The 20,503-nt window shown below is 40.2% G+C and overlaps 1 protein-coding gene across 1 annotated transcript in view; it reads left to right on the forward strand.

Annotated features, from left to right (window-relative positions):
• Positions 1-20,503, forward strand: part of ARHGAP22 (Rho GTPase activating protein 22) — a 131,260-nt gene that overhangs the window by 7,332 nt on the left and 103,425 nt on the right. Inside the window, exon 3 of the mRNA XM_009888712.1 lies at positions 3,994-4,081. Coding sequence (XP_009887014.1) covers positions 3,994-4,081 — 88 coding nt within the window. The remainder of the gene's footprint in view (positions 1-3,993; positions 4,082-20,503) is intronic.

The following is a 20,503-nucleotide window of genomic DNA, read 5'->3' on the forward strand; positions in this document are numbered from 1 at the left end:
TCTTCTTCCTATTGTTACGCTACCAGCTCAACTTGCTGCAACTTCATTGCACAGCTGAACGAAGTGCACACTGGTAAGGAGAAAGTACCTGTACTGGTGTTACAGTCCTCATTGCCACTGTGACTGCAGCAAGTCCTGCGTTCCTTCCTTCCACTGTCCCGTGGCTGTGGTTGTTCTTGTTTTTTTTAAATGACCTCTGGTACACAGTGATCTTTCCCTTCTCCTCTATTTCATCAAAGCTGGTTAAAATGAGAATAAGAAGGAAGTCACTTCAGTGAGAACTTTCTACGGGATATATAAAATCAAATATGTTCTGAAAAGGATCAAAAAGGAAGTGTATTTTGACTGGGAAGTGCTTTGGTTTAGGGTATTAGTTCAAACAATTTATACCTCTGTAATCTCTTCCAGAGCAAACATCACACTCCTTTACCATAGGTGTGTCTCACTGAAGGGGTGCAGGTCACATTGCACCATATGATGCATCAAGCATGGAGAAAGTCCATTTGCTTACTTTTGTTGCAGGAGAAGGGTGACCCCAGGCAAGCAAATTACAACCTCTGGAAGGCACTGCAGTGTGAGATTTCGATTTAACCCTTTGGCTTCATCATTGACTTCAGTTTCCTGCAGAAAGATGGGCTTTCTGAAACTAATTTGACAGTGCTTTTCTGTGAGCTGCTCCTGCTCTTCACTGTAAATACACTCTGAATCTTCTGGTCTGTATATACTGCTGTACATCTTCGCCATTCCATGCCATAAAACAGCAAAAAGCTGGCATGTCTGTCACTGGGTTTTGCCTAATATATGTGTGACCTTGCTCTATGTATTTGCCAAGTTTACTTAAGGGTAAGGGAAAGAACCCTCCACAAAAGCATGCCTTTTACTGAAGTAACACATGGCTTGATTCAGAGTCCAGAGTTCTGCTTGACTGTAAATGTGAGATTTAGGTAACTGTTTCAAATGGGGATTTATATTTCCTTTATACTATTGGATAAGCAAGGCCTAACTCTTATTTTGTGCTGGCTTGTAGGCACTACCCATTTTGAGACTAGCTAGTTTGCTGCTTAAGAGAGGACTGTACCTTAAAGGGAGGGAGGGAGAGAGTTACTGCCTCTTCAACAACTTTTCTTTCTACAAAAATGTAAATTGGTCCTCAAAGGAAAGCAGCTGTTAACATTTAAGAGGATTACATCTTCTGACAGAAAACAGCTATTGCCAGCTTTCAAACGTTACCTGAAGCTCTGAAAATCTGATCAGCTGGAATCAACTGATATTGGATTAGTTCTAACTGCTATATGTACATTTCTAGCTTGTGTTAATAAGATAATTGCCTGAAAATGTAAATTAACAGCTGAGAATGAATAAACACCAAATTTAAGTTATACTGACAAAATGACCTTAAAAGCTTTTTTATTATTTTTTTTTTTTAGCCAACTTTGTGATTTTCAGGGTCCTTTCTTGTGGCTTCTTGGCATTCTTGTCTTAGGCTATTCTGAAACCCCTTCTGGTTTCAATTGTGCAACTTAAATATTTCATTTTTTTTCTGCTTGTGCTGCCATTTCACCGCTTCCCTAGGGATGTTCCATATACTCCTAAAACTGGGAAAGGTTTGGATTTCTGTGTGCAATATTAAGACTTTAGGTTCTATTCTTCATAAAGAAGCTTTTTTAAATGACAAGAAGAATTGTGGCACTCGCACCTCTCTGCATGCACTTACTTGTGTGCTTCAGCCTCAGGTTAACATAGTAGCTACTTCTTCTTTTTCTCCCCTCTCTTCTTTATTTTTAAATGCAGGGAAACAAAATTGAAATGTAAATGCACAGTTTCGTCAAAGCAAAACCAGGGGTATCTAAACTGAAGGCCTCAATACAAAATCTGACTTGCTTTTAAGGGTTTCTTTTTTCTTTCATGATCACTTTTGCTTTTACATTCTGTGGAAAGAACAGCAATAGTCCGCATTGTTGAACATTCAGCATATATACAACTTGGTCAAACTAATTTTGCTTCTGGAACTTTTATTTTCTGATATTTTTAAAATGTGGCAACACCGGGGTGGTGATGCAGATCTGTTGGATATAGAGTAGTATTTGTTATTCTGTAGGCTGTGAATACTCAAATTCTGTGCATCTTCAATTTCTACCTTTTAACTGTGCACTGGCCTGCAATATGTGATTAGCTGGAGTAGTTTTATGAATTCTGGATGACGGGGATTCCCTGCGCTAGGATGTTGATCTGGCTTGTCAAGAGGAAGTAAATCAAGGTCTACAGCCTGATGCCACTGAGGGATGGCAAAACATGGAATCAGGTTGCTGAATCTACAGTGACGTGACAGGTTGAGTTCTATTTTGTGAAGAACAAATTTGACTACTTGTGAGACATAGTCTGCCACGAGCAGAATCTTTCAAAGCAGCAAGTTGTTTTATTAGGGGAGGTTGTCAGAACTGGAATGCCAACTTGTAAAACTCTGTGACTCGGAGCTTGTTTCCTAGCTGCAATATTTTCCATCTCAAGCGTTACTGTTCTGGTAATTTATTTGTAGTAGTTCTTGAATGTTCTGTGTTCAAAGAAAAGAGTAAAACTTAATTCATTTACATTTAATAGAAGCTGGCTCCTTGGTTTATTACAGTGGTTTCTCCAAACAAAGCATCTGTAGGAAAATGTATTACTAAGGGGCAAAGCCCGGAAAGTTATGCCATAACAGATGTAATGAAAAATAACACAACTGGCTTTTCTATTTTATGGAGAAGATTGACAAGGTGCTATGATGCATTGTCTTCTATCAGTTGAAATCCTGGATTGTCTGTCTCATGAGATATTAATTGTATTACTCAGTAATATGAATCTGGAAGCTGACAAAGATTGTAACTGGGATTTGTTTTGATTACCAATGTTATGATGCTCCAATGTGTTTTGCATTTGGCTGTTGCCTAGTTTGTTGGAGAAAATGTGACTGTGCATGTTTACTAGGGGTATGCATGAAAAGAACTGACTGAAACAACAACTTCTTTTTCTGCTCAGCCAAAAAAAGATGGTTTGAATCCAGCTTCAATTCCAGGGCAGTCTGGTGCAAAAGTAGAAGCAGCTTATTACACTCTTCATGGCTTAACTCTTGAGAGTCCCAGTTTTTACTGCCTTTTATCTGTTTTATTGTGTGTATGTCCTAAAGAACGTTAGCTGGAAACTCTTTAAAATGTCAAAGATTAAACCAAAAAAAGTGGAGAAACAATGTCTCAAAATAGTGTGTTCATTCTTGTTTCACCCATGTTACCAGACAAGAGCTTCCTGTGATCTCTCTTTCAGCTTTTCCATAGATGAAGATGATTTTTTTTCACTTTGAAGATACTATACCACCAGCTATGCAGAATCCCTGAACTGGAATATGTTATGTTAATTATGCTTGGGCTCAACATGAAAATGAATCTGAATTCTGGTAGCATTTGAACTTGGGAAGTAAGGGGGCTCAGATTTCTTGCTAGGGAAACTATACTTCCTTGGATTAAAAGGTAGTCCCATTGCCTTGCAACCCTGAATCAGCTGCTGTCCTCCTGTATCTTCTTGGGAACATCTGTGTTACTGAGAATCTCTGGAAAACAGGCCATTTTCTTCAGTTAAAGAAATAAAGATTTAGAAGTAGATCTTCAGCCACGTCATTGCTGCAGGCTGGAACCAGAAACTAAAGGGTGAAGGAAAAGTAGATATAATGTGAGATGAAACTTTTGTAAGGTATAATTAGTTATGGAAACCAAGGAGAATCGCCTATGCATGCTCAGAATGGCATTATTCCAGAGTAAAAATCATTTGACTAGAAGTGTCTGGTGTGAGAAAGGACAGGTGAGGCAGGTGCATGACCAGTTCAATCTATTCTTAGAAGGGTGGAGAGGAGATGGACTCAGTTGAAGAGTGGGGCTTGAATTTGCTGTGTCTGTTACATTATTTTCTTTTTCCTTACCCTCTTTGTGGCCTTTCCCCTTTCACTGGTGTTCATGTCCCTTACAGGGTTTGATACTACTGCAAGGCAATCAGGTGAACGAGCTGCCACCTAATCCTGATGAACCAGGGAAACATCTCTTTGAAATTGCCCCAGGTAGGACAGCATTTCCTTGTACTTTCAACGTATCATGTTACTCCCATTGGTTGTCATTAATGATAATTGAACTGTACTGATCACTTTTAAGCATTCTGATACACTAGCCAGATTGGGAAATGGGACCTGACAGACTATTATGTTCCTTGTTTTGGATATAACTGCTGCTGTGGTACCTCATAAAAGTAATAGTTGAGATGCATCATGCTCCTTGATTTTTCTGTTTGGAGGGGCTTCTTGCCTGGAGTGCTGGGTGGTCTCCCAACCTGATGTGGGTTTCTGGTTGTTATGGGAGAAGCTGACACAGAGCACAGCACAGAACTTATGGAAAAAGGACATGTGGTATCTGGATGTAATTTCTTTCATGTATACTAATTGGGAGTGGGTTGGAGAAAAAACGTTTCAAAATGTTTCGCTTTTGGATAAAAGGTTTAAAAGACTAGATGACCTGCCACGGAAGGGAATTTGAAATTTTGTTAAGGTAGAAAATCTAATGATCTGTCAGCAAGGTCTTAATGTAAAACCTTTGAAATCAATTTAGCTCTTATGTAAATGATTCCTGTGGACTGGCTTGGTATCTCCAGGATATATTTAAAGTTCCCTGTTGCACCATAGGAGCAATTGTATTAACTTTATTCAGTTCTGATTGTAGTTGGGAGAGGACCATCCCTGTGCACAGATTTGAATGCAGTATATTTTGAGGTAGTTTCAGGTGGCAGGATCTACAGAGAATAAAGCTGTGGCACCATGAGCAGTGTTGGACTGGAGGAGTGAGAAAGATGAACTGGGTTAGTCCTTCCCCAGCTATCTCCCAAGACCTGAAGAACTGAGTTCCTGGAAACAAGGAGGGAGACAAACGTGACTATGGTAAAAATTATATGAGTGCAGACTCAGTCATGCTTTACTTCACAGCCAGTTTCTCCTACGTGGTACATCTGTCTATGCTTCTTTGTGTTTTCCCCACAGTGTTGGTGCTATTGATAGGGTAGATAAAAGTTTATTAGGCTGCCTCCCTTTTTTTTTTCTTCCTAATGGAATGGACAACACAGGGGACAGTAGTTGAATGTTACTGTTGCAGACGCAGGTGTACTTTTACCAGTGTCTTTGGGGTCTTTTCTTACTCCTTAATCAGGCACACGCCTCTTGACACAGTATCAGGCAGTGCAAGAGGAACAGGCAGTGCTGCAAGGTTTTCAGTTACACCAGCAGGCAAGGTTTTGCAATAATTGTCACAGCATTCTGTTTGACACACAGGAAGCTACTTGGGGAGAAGAGATTTATTTCTGTTTTCTCTGCCTTATCGCTGCACATTATCTGTTAATACTTCCTTCTTCTTATACTGCACCATGCCCTCATAGGCAGAGCCACACAAACAGCAGAGCATTGGGCTTGGTGTTGCTTGCATGGAAGATCTTCTAGAAAGTGGCATTTGCTCTCTGAATGTGACACATCTGCGCTATTTTTTTCCAAAGATTGTGTACCATACCGTTGTAGAAGGACTGTGCATCTGGTGTGTGAAAGCATTTGGATTGTTGTGATTGTCAATGGTCCCACAAGTTCTGACAGTGATCTGAAGTAATTAGCTGAGGACTGGCCCACTTGAGTTTCTTGCAGATTTGAGTTTGCCCTCTGGTTCCAGGTGGGAAAATAGTTATTCTGCACTTCTTGATCAACTTGTCAGGTTGTATTACTGTAGGCTGTAAAAGAATTGTCCTGAACTGCAGGCGGCTGTTTACCAACTGCTACGGTGCAGTTGGTAAAGCAATGCTGTGTGGCTACTTGAAAGATGCTATCCAGAAGGGTCAAAAAAAGTGACACTGTTAACAATGTAGTTGTGAATCCAAGGACATCTGTGTTCACCTTGTGGTTTTGACGTTGCTCTTCTGTGTTCCCTGGAGAAATGATTCATTCTTAGTGCACCACTGTCCTGATTGAAAAATTGAGATGTTTTCCCTACCTTGTGGAGCAAAATCCATTCATGTTTATAGCAAGCTTAGTTGCTACACGAGCAGCAAGTATTGAAAAAAAAATGCTATAAATAGGCAGTCAATACAGAATGTGACTAAGCATAGACGTCACTGGAGAATGTGGCCTGAAGAGTTCCCCATTCTCTTTACAGTACACTTATTCTGTGCTGGTTTTGGCATAAATGCCTTTTCTTTTTTGCATGTGTTCTGAAATGACTGTGTTCTGCGTGATTGCCAGCCTGCAGAACACCCACATAGTGAACAGCTCTTAAACGGATGCCAGATAGGGAGGGGAGTACGAATGATCTTGCAGGACCCAAATCATTATTTTCCATCACTTCCCATCTTCCCTTATGTTGGGTGTATGGCCATGATCATGTCTACCTAATTGTGCCTCAGTTCTCCCCCTGTAAACTAGGACTATATGATTTTTATAAGGATGATGAGATTTTTATAGTCATCTTAACTAAGTTGGGGATCTTGTGAATCCAAGTACGTTCCATAGCTGTAAATATAGATACAGGATTTTACTGTGCTTTTGAGCAGCAGAGCTTTAACTAATAAAATTAGTTAAAGAACTAAGAACAGAGGGCAGCATTCCTAAAATCTTCCCATAGTGTTTTGATACCAACTTAGCCAGCGAAGAGGAGAGGCTGAAATCTCTCAGCAAGGAAATGTCCAAAGCTTTCTAAAGTCTGTGGTACCAGTTACCTCCAAGAAAACTACTTGATGATCAACATCCTCATTACTGCAACTGTTGCTGGGATCTTCCCACCTTTTCTCTGCTGCAGGCTGTGTAAAGCTTGGCTGTGGGAGCTGCTTCCTCGGAGTGCAGGGACTAGAGTAACAGCATGTCCTGCGCTGTAACAGAGCATGTATTGATTTTTTGCTGAGTAACAAGAACTAATGATGGGCATTGTGTATTATTCATGTTTCATCAAGTTCATTTCTAAGCTGTATAGTGCAGCTGGGAGAAGGGTTAACTAGGGACATGGGAGACTGCAGAACAGTTCTACAGTCAAACCAGTGTTAGATCTGGTGGCAGGACTTCCTGAAATGCCTCCTTTAGCAGAGATGTTCTCTATCCTCTTTTCTGGGGAAAATATGTACATTCTGGATCCTTTTTAACCCATTCACGCTTTCTTCCCTTACAGCTAGTGAAGTTCAAAGTGGAATGGCAGGATAAGCTGTAGGCTCAAGTTGCTGTCATGTTCCAGAGCACATTAGACGGGTAGGGGGAAACTTTCTAATAAATTATCAGGGTAGTATGAGGTCAGGTGCAAAGCTTTAATGCTTTGGAGTAATCAGCACACAGCAGCTGGTATTTCTGGATGGGAAAAAAAAACACTGTATGTTGCTTGGGAGAGGAGTCCAAATCTGGTAACAGAAACAGCAGCTGACTGATTACGAGGGGCAACAAAGCAACCATGCGTTAGCCTGGGGTTACAGTGCATTAGGGTAGTGTGATGCAGTGTGGAGAAGCACAGGGATCGATCTCTGAGAATGCCTTAAGCATTATTGATGGCTTAAATGTTTCTGAGGTCTCACCTTTTAGGAAGCTGGTGTTTTTAATGCCCAGTGGCAAAAAGTCTCCCTTGTTTTATTCTCCGGTTTTTGCAGGGCTATAAGATGAGACACGCAAGTTTCTCTGCAAAGTCCGAGGTAATTCCCTGATATAGTAAGGTTTTCAGAATCAAGGAAGGGAGTAGTTAAAAAGGTTCAGAAGTTAGGAGGCTATTCTTTTGATAGGTATGGCAAGGGTTATTACCAACTGATTGGAGAATAGCTTTTCTTTGCAGAAAAATTGGTGACTTTGAAGCAGAATAGAAAAATCTTCTTAAGAATGATTTCAGTTGATCTTTTCATGGAGAGTAAGAGGGGAAAGATAGAAACATGAACAAAAGATTTTCCATGGATTACCTGGTACCTCTTTGGCTAACATCCTTTCCTGTGATGCAGGAGACCCAAGTTTCTGTTCCACTGGGTTTATACAAGGAACCTGAATCTCACCTGCATAGTGGGCAAGTACCCTCAGTGACTACTGTTTGGTTTTAGGTTTTTTATTTTTGCCTGGGAAAGATGTTTTTGCATTTTTTTACTATGAAATCATTCTAGAGTAATGCTCTTGTCCAAAGAAAATGTGCCCTTTTCTTTTTCAGCAAACTGGTATTTTATGGTTGAAAGTGGCCTTGCTGAAAAATTCCTGACCAAAACTCATGGTACACATCTTGGTGTCTCCTTATCGCTGATGATAGCTAGTTCCTGTTTCTTGCTACAATGCCTTCTGCCAAGGTCAACAGTGACAGCTCTTAGCTGGGTCTTTATGTGAAAATTAGTGCAGTTTTGTGCTAAGTTCGATTTTTTTATTTCAGTGGAAACTGCTGCTGAAGGGGTTGATCTTGCTCTCCCCCTTTCCTCTTGGCTTCTTACCCAATATCTAGTCACATCTTTATTTCTTATGACTGAAAAAACACTTTAAGTCAGTTGGACTTCAAGTCGATCCAACTAAGCTCGATGAAATTTGCACCTTCAGGTTGCTTTGTGTGCTCCAGTTGAGTAACACCACCAGCCCTCTCTAGTGAGGCAATTCAGTCCTCTTTAGAACTGTTGTCTCAGGCCCTTTCAAGACTTAGAGCAAAGATGACTGTGCTTGATTTGCATGTAGGTTATTTTCAAAACTTCAGAAGTCAGAGCACTGGGGCACGTTCTTCAATTAATTATAAAGACTGAGCTCAATATAGGCAGCTTGCCCTTATAAAAGGGACCTGCATTCAATAGTGACTCCTTTAAAGCTGGACTAGTGGTTGCATTCTGCTGGAAGTTAAGCTGGGGCAGAGCCAAATGCCTCATCCAGCAACTTTTGTACAGGGTTTATGCAGAAGCTATTTCATTGCCTTGTTTGTTCTATATAACAAGTAGGAAATCAAGAAAGGCAGAATCAGAAGGTGGGAGCTGTAACTTTTACAGGGATAGTAATTGTTGGCTACTTGCTCTGTAGGGAGTCCATTACTGTCATTGGCAGTGTCTTACAGAGCAGTTAGAGTGGAAGCTTGTTTGTCTTGTCCCAGTAGGGTGAATGATGTCTACAAAGCAGTTTGCTCTGTGGTATGCTTCCGTGTCCCAGGTGATCAACACCAATTAAGTTACTTTTGTGGCCTTTTTATCTCAGTTCCTGTTGAGATGGTGTGTAATTAAAATACCTGGAGGGGAAATTAGAAATTCAGACACTAAAAATTATTCCATGTTTTCTATTATTGAATGCAAATTGCAGGTCTAACAGCAGGAAACTGGGTTTGCTGTTGGTAATTAATTTTTCTCCTGAAGTCTACAGCTGATAACTGACTGTGCATATCTGAATATGTGATGATGTTGATTTTATTTAGGTTTCTGGGATTTGGCGCTCAGCATACTGACTAGGGAAATGGCAGCAAAATAAGGTAGTTCTGGGTCGTACTAGAAAGAACGAGATGATGTAGTTTCAGCAGTGCACTGTGGAAACACTTAGCAAGTGAGAGCTGTGGACATCAGTGTCCATGGCATTGCATTGACCTGCAGGAGAAGACTGATGGTCTTGGTCTTGCAGTGGAGGGCACTGTCTGATCTGTGTTTTAACTCTTCTAGATGTCTGGAGTGCAGCTGAGTGCATGCAAATATTTTTATGTCACTAAAAGTGGTAACTGTCTTGTAGAACATGAGATAGATTTTCCATTTATTTAGGAGGGAGAAACCTAAGATGTCTCCTCAGAACTGTCTTTTTGAAGGAGTGCCCAGAATGATAAAATTGCATGCCACCTTTGCAGTTGCAGCGTCTGGAAACTGTTGTTTGTTATTACCTTATAGCTTGGATTGAAGACCTTCAAGGTAATAAAATCTTAGCACTAAGATAGTGACAGGTACATCTGCTTGGCTCTTGCCAGCTTCAGAATCTCTTCTTATGTGCAAGATAAGTGCAGCCTGAGTCTCCTTGGAAGTGTGTATCTCGCACTTCCACACCTAAAAATTGTTAGTATGTTCTTCTATATGTTCTGCTTGCTCCATCTGCTCCTGAGCACTAGATGGTGCTGGTTCTTTCCACCTTACACTTGAACACTTGCTGTCAGTTATGGCATAAGTCCTGAATCACTTGAGTGTGAGTTCATCCTGTAAGAGGAAATTAGCCACTCTGTCATTCATTGGTGTCTCCTCAAAAGCAAACCAGCAAGCAAGAGCTCCCTAACAATGTTGTTGCCCAGCCTGTGAAGCTAATACTTTGCGCTGTAGACAGCACAAGGTATCAGATGCATTTCGGCACATTTGCCCTGCTGTGAGCATCTTAGTCTGTCTGAATCCACAAGATACGTGAAACTGAATGCTTGTAGGTGCTGTCACAGATGCAAAATCAAGTCTTTGAAAACATTCGAGTTTAAATTGTTTCCCCATTTAATCTTAAGATGAAAACAAGATTTATTTGTTACGGAAGAGCAAAGCATGTTCTATATAAACATGCACAGAAACAACTGTGTGGGGAAGCCACTTGAACCTAGGCCTCTACTATTTCAGGTTAACATACTGACCCAGGGTTTACTGGCTATTTTGTGTTATCTGTCCCACTGTCCCCTTCCCCCATGCTGAGCCTGATAAACTTAGTTTTCAAAATATCTATTTTCAGACTTTTCCGGTTTTAATTAATTGGCATTTGCTTTTTCTGTCTAGGTGTGTGTGTGGGGGGTGTTACGGAGTTTGATCAACCCTCCCACGGGACTGCTGCTCAGAGATCTGCTGGAAAGACCAAAAGATACTAATTGTTTTCCTTGGGGCAATTCCTTTCCTAATTCTACTGAATTCTTTCTATCTAACTGAGAATATAGTTTTTGTGACCTGTCCAGACCTTGAACTTCATTTAGTATCAACAAATCAGCTGCTAGTACTTCTAGGCTTGTTATATAAATGGACTTGAGTTGAACAACTGTTATTTGAGTAAGTTAATGGAGGCCCTGGTTTCTCATGCAGATATTAGACACTAACAACTCAAAACTTCTGTAAGCGAGGCATCTTTGCTTACTGGTCTCTTGATCCGTACTTCCCTGAATACTGTACCATGTCAATGAATACTTCTGAAAAAAGAATGTGAAAAAGGGGACTGAACTTTGCCCTCTGGATTCATGTAACCTTACTGATTTCAACGGTTTTGTGTTCAGTCCAGTGGTATATCCCTACAACTTGACCAATACACTATTGCCTACTTAAGGTGATGACTCATTGGTGGTGAAGGTCATCTGACTGCATCCAGACTCTTGTACAGAAAGGTTATTAGTCTTCTCTTTTCCCCTGAGGGCTTTGAGGCTCTCTGATAGTTAACATAAGGTGAGCCAAAACATTCTTATCAACTTAAAACATCTTAAAGGGCATCAGGAGGCAACTGCAGCCTGTAAATTGCTTCTTGTTTTGTGGTTGTTTTTTTTTTTTCCTTCCCTAGCATATGCAGTGCCCAAGGCTTATTTTTGCATCTGGCAAGCAAAGATTCTGCTTTATGAAATAAACAAGATCCTGCCTTTGTTTCATTAGAAGTGTTTGATGTACTCCGATTTATACTGTCTACATCCCTCAGTGCTCTGGGGCCCTGGGCAGTTGAAAGTAGGTCTGGAAATGGGTTGTGGCAGTGTCTGTGTTCTGCTATCCTGGAATTTGCATCTCCAGGAGAAGCTCTGCAACTGATCCCTGATTAGTAGCACCTAGCTGTCTTTAATGCACGCGCTGGCTTTCAACAAGAATGCTGTGGTTTTGCAACTTCAATTGGAATAGCATGAGGCCTGCTGGGAAAGGAGTGTGAGGCTTAAGGATTTTCATGAATAGCTTTTTCTGCTAGTGCAGATCATTAAGACATAATCTCTCACTGCTCTTGAGCAGTTTTCCTCAACTCATTGTATTCCTCAAGGTCAAATATGTCTGTATAGCATTTTGTGCAGGCTGCTCTTTGGGTATAAATATGGCTCTGAAAGATGATGGCGTATTGTTGCTGGAATGTACAAGGCATCATTTGATCCCGTCAGGTTGGCTTTTTAGTACAAAATAGGTAAGATCTTTGAACTTTTCTTGCTGAGACATTCCGGAGTAAGCTCTACTATTGAGTAGTTTGCCTAAGGATAATATATTAAGTCCTAAGGCATGTGTGGTTAGTAGAGATTTCTTTTAAAGCATTTCTGTGCAAGAACAGCTTTGCTCCATAAAGATATGCTTATCAAACTGTCAACCTGATCAGTTATATAGTACCTTCCCTATATTTTTTGCTGATTTGTCAAAAATGAAGTCTCCAGCACCGTCTTGCAGCTTGTGTGCTCTGGTGCTGCTGTTGCTAAGCTTTGTTCAGCCCCAGAAGCACCTGTGTTCCCAGTTACAATAAGGATGGGTGAATTCTACACAAGACTTATAAAACATTTGGGATCCCTGAGGTTAAAGTACTCTAGTTTAGTAGGTTAGCATGATGAAGTAAAATAAAATAAGACACATTATATATAGCAGTGTAGTTCATAGTACACAGCAAATTCTAGCAGTGATAAAAATAAGTATTACAGGTCAGCATAAAGAAAGAAAAAAATCAAGCTAAAAGGAAGTTTACTGCTAAGGTGCCTGCTGCACAAATGTTTTGCCGGCTCAGTAGTCTTACTGAGGTGAGTATCTCTAAGTCTTGTGGGACCGGGCCCTTTATTTGAAGTTCATCTGATTTGCCTTGTGTAGTTCAGTAGGTTAATTCTTGTCCCTAGCTGATCTGGCACAGTCATGTTAACCTAAAATGCCTTATACTTGCAACTTAATTTGGAGGATTGTGTTGGTTGTAGGAGCTGGAGATGCAGTCAGGGTTGCTCACTTTTTTCCTTCAGTGTTCCCAGGGACTGCTTTCCTCCTTATTTTTAAGGGTCAGCATGCATGCTGAGTGCATTCTCTTTAGCTGTGATACTAGGAGGAGTATACTGCTGATTTTTCAATGGATGGATGATGATTCTTTGTTGAGGTGGTTATTTTTTTAATACTCTGTGGATCCTGAACTTGTCAGTGGATGAATGTATCTGCTTGCAGAGTTCATGCTTTATAATAGCAAGAATAAAGAAAGCATCTCTTTGTTTCTAAATGTAAAATTTTTGTGAACAGGGAGCAGTAACTGAATTTTTTGTGTACCTGCTATGGTCCTGCTGTTGTCATTACAGAACTGCTGTAATATCTGCAGCATTTAATGACTTGTGGGTTTATTCTGACTTCCTACCTGCTTTTAAATGCTGTGGATTTGATTTCTGTGATGTGTGCAGCAGGTGCAGGCTGTGCAGAATATAGAGAAACACACTCTGAAACTGCATCAGTCACATTGCATTCACTGAAAAGAGGGTAAGAAACAGGATAACACGTAAGTGAAAGAAACTGAAATATTTGCTCCTCAGACTGCTCCAGAAGGGAATTCTGAGACAATTTTAAAAAACCTTTGTCTAAACGAGAGGGAAGGAACCATCATCCAAAAGCACACTATGTGCTGACAATCCTATAAGGCAGCACTGCTGTAGCAGTTGAGGTATCTGTTAGTGCTGGTAGCTTAACTGCTCAGTATAATATGCTAACTTGAAAATACCAGCTGGAAGTCATTTTGGGGAGCGAAGGTAAGAAAAATAAAACACATTTCCTTTTCACACAGCCCACACAAAAGTGTCGGGGCAAAGGGAGGCAAAGCTGATAACATGCTGCTTTGGCATCCATAAAGGATTTATATAATTGGGAAACTGCTATCTGGGGTGTTTATGAAACTGTGCCTTTGATGCCCTAATGCTAGTTTGAAGTGGCAGCTGGCCCCCTGTCAAATAGCTGTGAGGTTTCATAGGCAAAACCCACTCTGTATTTGTCTGAAATGCTTTAGGGATAACTAGTGTGCTATCAGTGAGGACCAGCTTGCACTGGGCTTTCTGAACTTCATAGGGAGAAGAGGAAATCTGGCAAAGATGTAGTGCCTAAGGCACAATACTTAAGATTCATACTTTGTTAAATAAGGTGTCATGCTATAAAGTAACAAGAACTTAATGTTATATCGTAAAAGCTTTCTTTATCCATATGCTACTAAGTATTTCCAAAATACTGATTATATATGATGGGGGGGGCGGGGGGAATGCTGGGGTGTTGAAGTGACTTACATGCTTCTTTTTAATGATTTTTCAGATTCTTATCCTACACACATGCCTGTACTTAGCCTTACCCCTGGGCAGGGTCCTATCAACTTGGTTACTCACAAAATGTATGCCTGACTGTGAACTTGCTGATCAGATTTGACTGTGTTATGCAGGAACTTAAACTAGGTCATCACAAAGGTCCCTCTTGGGCTTGATGTTTATGAATAAATTTTAAAAGGTACAACTTATCACAGGGAAACAAATTGGTCTGACATCTGAATTGTTGAAAACACAGGCTCTGAAGAATGAGTGCGACATGAAAAATGGTAAAACATGAAACAAGCAGATAGTTTCCCTCGTACAGCCAAGAGAAATACTGACACTAATCACATAAAAAAACAACACACCAAAACACGTGCAATTTTAATACTTCAGAGTGTCCCTGTAGAGTGGCAAGCTAAGAAATTAATTTTGTGTGTTTTAGAATTATAAGACTATCAGTCTCTTTCCATCAGTTCCTGTTGTTCAAAAATTCATTAAGCAAGGGATGGATGTGGAATCTCTGGCATGTCCAGAACGTGTGGGATTTTTTGTGATGCAAGCCCTTCTAACAAATAGGATCCTGTAGATGCTTGGATATTTAATTTACGTGCATTTCAGGACACTGGGAGCAGTTCTTCCTTCCTGATAGTTTTATGCTCTGTAGAGAAATTAATTCCACTGAATTTGAGTAACTTTTAACCAGATCAAACAGGCTGTGTTCAACTTTTGTGGTATAAAGGGGAAGTATCTTGACAGTTTTGATTGTGACCTAGTTATTAACCAGCATGGCTGTGTTTCACTCTTCTGGTTGGTTCCCCCCCACCCCACCCCGGGGAATAGTTTTAGCTACTTGTGCTAGTTACACCTAGGTGAGCTTCCCTATAGGACATGCATGAGTATGCCTGGATGTATCCTCTGTTATGTAGAAGACATCATACCATTTTAAATTTCACATTGCATTGCATTAGTAGAGCTGAGCTATGCCAGTAAAGAGCTCAAGTTCTGTGTTTATATTAATGACACTAGAAATTACATTGGCTTTATTATTTGAGCGGTCTGTTTCTAAATAGCTGTAAAATACCAGATCTTGAAAAGTAGTCCTTATCACTGCAAGCACCAGAAAAAGCTGTATTTTGCACTGTTTTCCATCTTATTTTGAAGAAGATTTTAAGAGGAGCTTGGCATAGTGAATGCTGAGAACACTTACTGGAGTGTTCAAGGCCAGGCTGGATGGGGCTGTGAGCAACCTGATCTAGTAGAAGGTATCCCTGCCCATGGCAGGGGGATTGGAACTGATGATCTTTGAGGTCCCCTCCAACCATGATTGTAAGGGTGGCTAATGTGTGGAATTTAGTGGCATTACAACAACTGTATTCTCATAAGTTGAATATAGGCTTCACAGCATCTCTACAGTACCCATCACAGGGATTCTGCCCAGGATACTGTTGTATAGAAGCAGTGAGGCAGCTGGAATCAGGACTATGTTCTGTTTTATGTAGAATGTTCTGATAAGCCTCATCTTCCTAATTTTCTTCAAGCACTCTAGTTGAAATGGATGTGTTTCTTCTGTTAGGAAGACAAGGTTCAGGTCACTTGTAGTTATAGAACTCTTCCTTTTAACAGACTGTAAATGTTTATTTTCTCCAAGTTTGTGTCTTCTATCTCTCTTCTGGCAGGTGCACAGCCCAGTGCATACATGTTCTTTCGAAGTCTGCCTCTTAATCTCAGCCAGAGGAGATAAATGTATTTGTAACTGCAGGATTTAGGCAGTGTATTCTACATCCATAAATCATTGCCCGTCTAATTGAAGCCCACTTTAGACAATGTTGATGTCTATGCCTCCATGTTGTACCAAAGATGCTATATATCATGCTGAACTCATCAAGCATTGTTGTTAGTTTTCAAGTTTGCTTTTAACTGCCAGCTGTCTAACACTCATGAAAACCTAGGGGAGTGGGCAAAAGGAATTTGAGATAACAAAGAAAAGAGCTATGAAATCACAAGTACACAGTATTAAAAGGGAGTGTCTGTGAGGCCATGAGGAAAGATTGTTATAACTAACCAACCAAATATTCTTTGCATTGAAGGATAATTGTACAAATTGTGTGGCTTCCCTGGATTTGGAGTTGTGGATTTCAATATGAGGATTTATCAGCACACTGGCAGCTGCTAACCTGAGAGATGAAGAACCTTGTCTACATTAGGAATGCTGTGCTGGATAATTATGTCAAAAGAAAGCCTGTACTGGCATACCAGTGTAACATGGAGAAAGATTACTTTTCTTAACATAAATATGTGTCTACACAGATTAGCAGCCTTCTAGCTATGCTGTGTGAGAATCCTCCCACTCCACAGAGGTCACAAAGGCTCAGGTTTGAGACCGTGTGGTTTATATATGAATCAGAGTCAAAATGATGCCTTCTGGGAGGGTTCTTTTCCAGACTAAATTTCTTGTGGTCTGTTTTGAGTGGACAGACCAGGGTTCAGCAACTTATTTCTGTCCCTGTGTCCTTATAGGTCTTGAATGTGGATCATCAGTGTCATGTATTGCTGACACAGCAGAACATGAAAGAACACATCCTACCTTTAGTTAGCTGTGACCCAAACACATCACAGCAGAGAATAGAGAAAGCTAGTAGAAATTGAAATGCTTTTGCCTATGATCATTCTTGGTAAGAGAAAAATTCCCTCCTAAGCCCTGTTCTGAAGCTGGTGGGGGGTCTGTGGAAGGTGTCATAAATGTGGCTGTGGATCTGTAGGGTGACTGTCTTACTGAAGGGAATACATAAGGATTGGGAGAGGGAATTTGGTGTCCTCCCCTAGTAGTGCTTTGAGGTTACAGCTCTTTCCTCTTGGAAAGCTCAGTTCTGCCTTCAGTTGTAATGTTAACAACATCACAGGGTTCTGCTTTGATCTCAATAACTTTGAAATTATGATTAAGCTACACATAAGCAGTTGTTTCTTAACCACCTCTGGCAAGGCATCCCAGGCTTTAGGAGTCCAGATATTTTCTATCCATCTCAGACCTTTTTGCCATTATCTTAATATTTTTGCAATCGGTGAACAGTTGTATCTCTCTGAGCCAAAGTGGATCCTGCTTTCTCTTCTAGAAGCAATTGTTCTTTCAAGTTAGTAAGTGTAAAAACTTGCACATGTTTATAATAGGCTGTCAGCTCTCTGTGGGATCTGTTAGGAAAAGGTTCTTGTTTTTACAGCAGTTTGAAGGGCTGTTAGGAAGTAAGGTGCTTTCAGATATTTTCAGTAAAACCATGCTTCTTTATAATCTATGTGGTTAGCTGATCTTCCCCTTTGGGCTGTAAGTTGGTGTGGGCTGTGCAAGAACAACTATGGATGCATGGCCGCTGATGAAAAACAGAGTTGCTGATGTCAGCCAGTGTGCTCATCTGCTGAGAAATTAAAGCACAGCAGTAAGAACTGTCCTAGCACTCTCCTTTAAGCAGGGCACACATTGCCTTTCTACTGACAAAAGTAGAACAATAAGGACATCAGCTTTGCTGGGACCAGGTGCAAAAGATTCAGTATAAAGGGACTTTGCTCATGGGTAAGGCTGAATATTCAGGGATTTTTTGTTGTTTCCCCAGTACTTCAATGCCAGAACCCTAAGAGCTTGCTAATGCTCCTGAAGCAAAGACCTGGGGATTCACTCTCTAGCACAGTGTGGCTAAAGGTATACTGGAATTTACAACATAGTTTTCTTCACTTGTTGATGTTTGCACCTAAAATTCTTCTATTTTGAATTTGCTTAGGAAGCTGTAAACTTTTCTGTACAACAGATGGTCCATCAGAGTCCATGGGATTCCTTTTTCATTTAAACAAGTGCTTTAGGTTGCAGAGCCATTATTTGAATGGAAGGAATAAAGAAGGTGAACACCTGGGAATCTCTTTTATAATATAGTCAGCACTATGGAAAAAACATCAAAATGCTAGTACAAATTATTGTCAGATGACTGTCAAATGGTATGACTTGAGATGCTGAAATTCTCTTGGAATTACAGTGATTGAAGGGAAAAGAGGGGGAATAGCCCTAGTCAATTCAGAATAACTTCAGTATCTTCTGACTCTTTCTGGACTAGAAACTGTTTAACAGGACAAGGTTGTATGTTTTGCAATATTGTTCCTGACTGAACAGTTAGGTGACTTTTGATCTTGTCTTTTTAAAATGCTTCTTTTCCCTCCTCTCCCCCCATTTGAGCCTATAAGCCCTTTCTTAACAGAATTGTGCCCTGTTATAAAGCCTAGCCTGGCTAATGGGAATGTGTTGTTATAGCACCTGGGAAAAGGCAATGTGTGAATACAAACTGTGTACTTCCATGCAGTACCTACCTCTCATACAGTCTAGTGATATATCTACATCCAATTCGTGTTATTCTGTGCCAATGTCTTCCATGGGGAATAGATTAACTATAAATTGTTCCTTTAAACCGTGAAGGTCTCGTTCTTTGCTCAGCAAGTTATTTTTCAGTCTTACCAGCCTGCAGGACTGCAGTTTGCAAAAATATTTTCTTCACGGTTTATATTAAAGGCATTAGAAATGTGTATTTGGAGGGTTGGGCCTTTGGGGGCAGGGGATGATGGAGACAGGGGCTTGGAAGGGGAGGATGGTTTAGGCTTCTCTGATCTCACAGGAAAAAAGCCCTGGGGGAGGTAGCATGTCAGTTTGTTACTAAATAGTATCCCAGAAAACTCACTTTTTAGTTTTAGGCTCTTATAAGAGGTGAAGTAGGCCTTTGAGGGAGTTACATTATTTAGAGATATATGAACTAAGGGTGACTGTAATGTACTCTTCTACCTGTGTTATTACATGGCTAAAATATTTTTTCTTCCTGAGATCCAATGGCTATCAGGAATTCTGTGGAGGGTGTTCCCATTGTGGCCTGGCAAGCCACTTTTACTTGACCTTCACTATGTATTTTGGTAATCAAGTAAGGGAATAATCTGGGTTAATCTGACTTTTCAAAAAGCATACTTGCCACTTCAGAAAGACTCTAACTTTTGAAAAGGAAGTCTATAGTTTACCAGCTCCTTGACTTCTAGATTTTTGAATGATATAGGGAAGCTCATAGTATAAATAACTCTGCAGATCAGACAAAACAATCCTGGATTTTGAGCATGGGTATTAGTACAAATTGTCAATTCTTCACAAGTGCATCTACTTTGTATGGCCTGGCTCAGATCTCTTCTCTGTGAAGCACAGTTCATCTGTTTTCACAGTAGTGATTCAAAGCCTTGCCAACATTTGTGTTCTTCAGACCATTTTGTGCCTTTTGGGAGGGATTTGAGGAAAAAAACCAAAACTTTGTAATCCTTGCCTTGTGTCTAAAAGTTTGAAAAGCAATATTTGCCCAGCTCTAGAGATGCAACTCCGACACATTTTGGGGATCACCAAAACCATTTGTCTCCTAGTAAGGGAATGAAAAATAAATACCTTCACCCACCAGTGAACTGTCACATCTGGAATGAATCACTGAAATAGAATAGCATATTCCTCTACTCTCTTGTGATTCTTTTATGTCATCCGTGTCCTCTCCCCGCCAAATGTAAGTGGTTGGCTTAACTAAAATGGAAACCTTTACCTGTGGTTTCCAGATCTTCAGCTCAGTCCTTAAACAGGAAAGTTCATTATTTGCACAACAGTGTGTAGCAGCCAGCTTTCCTTTTCAGTGACAGCCAATACACTATTGTATTTCTTAAGAAATGGGAGGGAGTGTGAACTTTAAATCAAAAATTTCAGACAGTGAAGCTGAGAGCTATGGCTGGAGAAAAAAAATGTGCAAAGTATGTTAGTTATTCAGAAAAACTTACGGCACTCGGTCTGCACCAGTTCATTTCACAGGGTAAGAACTTGATGTTTTTGAAAGATCAGCCTAATTGCTTAGTACTTGAAATCAAGATTTAGATATCGAACTCTAGGTTCCTGATTTTGTAAACCTTAGTTTAAAGTTGGTATGTGCAGTTTAAGGAGAAGAAATGCATGGTTAACCATAGATCTAAAAGGTCAAATTGTTAAGATTTACAGAAATCCCACTTTGAAGAGCTCCTGCTGTACAGAATGAGTTATGTATATTAACAGAAATGAGTCTCAAAAGAATCTTACTGTAGAGTAAGTGGATTTTGTTGCTGGAAAAGTGCAAGCATATCCACCTTTCTTATTTTAGGAATAGGCTAATACCTAGTTGAAACTTTCAGTGTGTGTAAATAAAAATACATTTTATAGAATATTAAAAAAAAAACCAACTATAAAATCTCAGTTTAACCCCCGCCCCCCCCCC

Source organism: Charadrius vociferus, unplaced genomic scaffold (genome assembly GCF_000708025.1).
Source record: "Charadrius vociferus isolate BGI_N301 unplaced genomic scaffold, ASM70802v2 scaffold436, whole genome shotgun sequence".
NCBI classification, from domain to species: Eukaryota; Metazoa; Chordata; class Aves; order Charadriiformes; family Charadriidae; genus Charadrius; species Charadrius vociferus.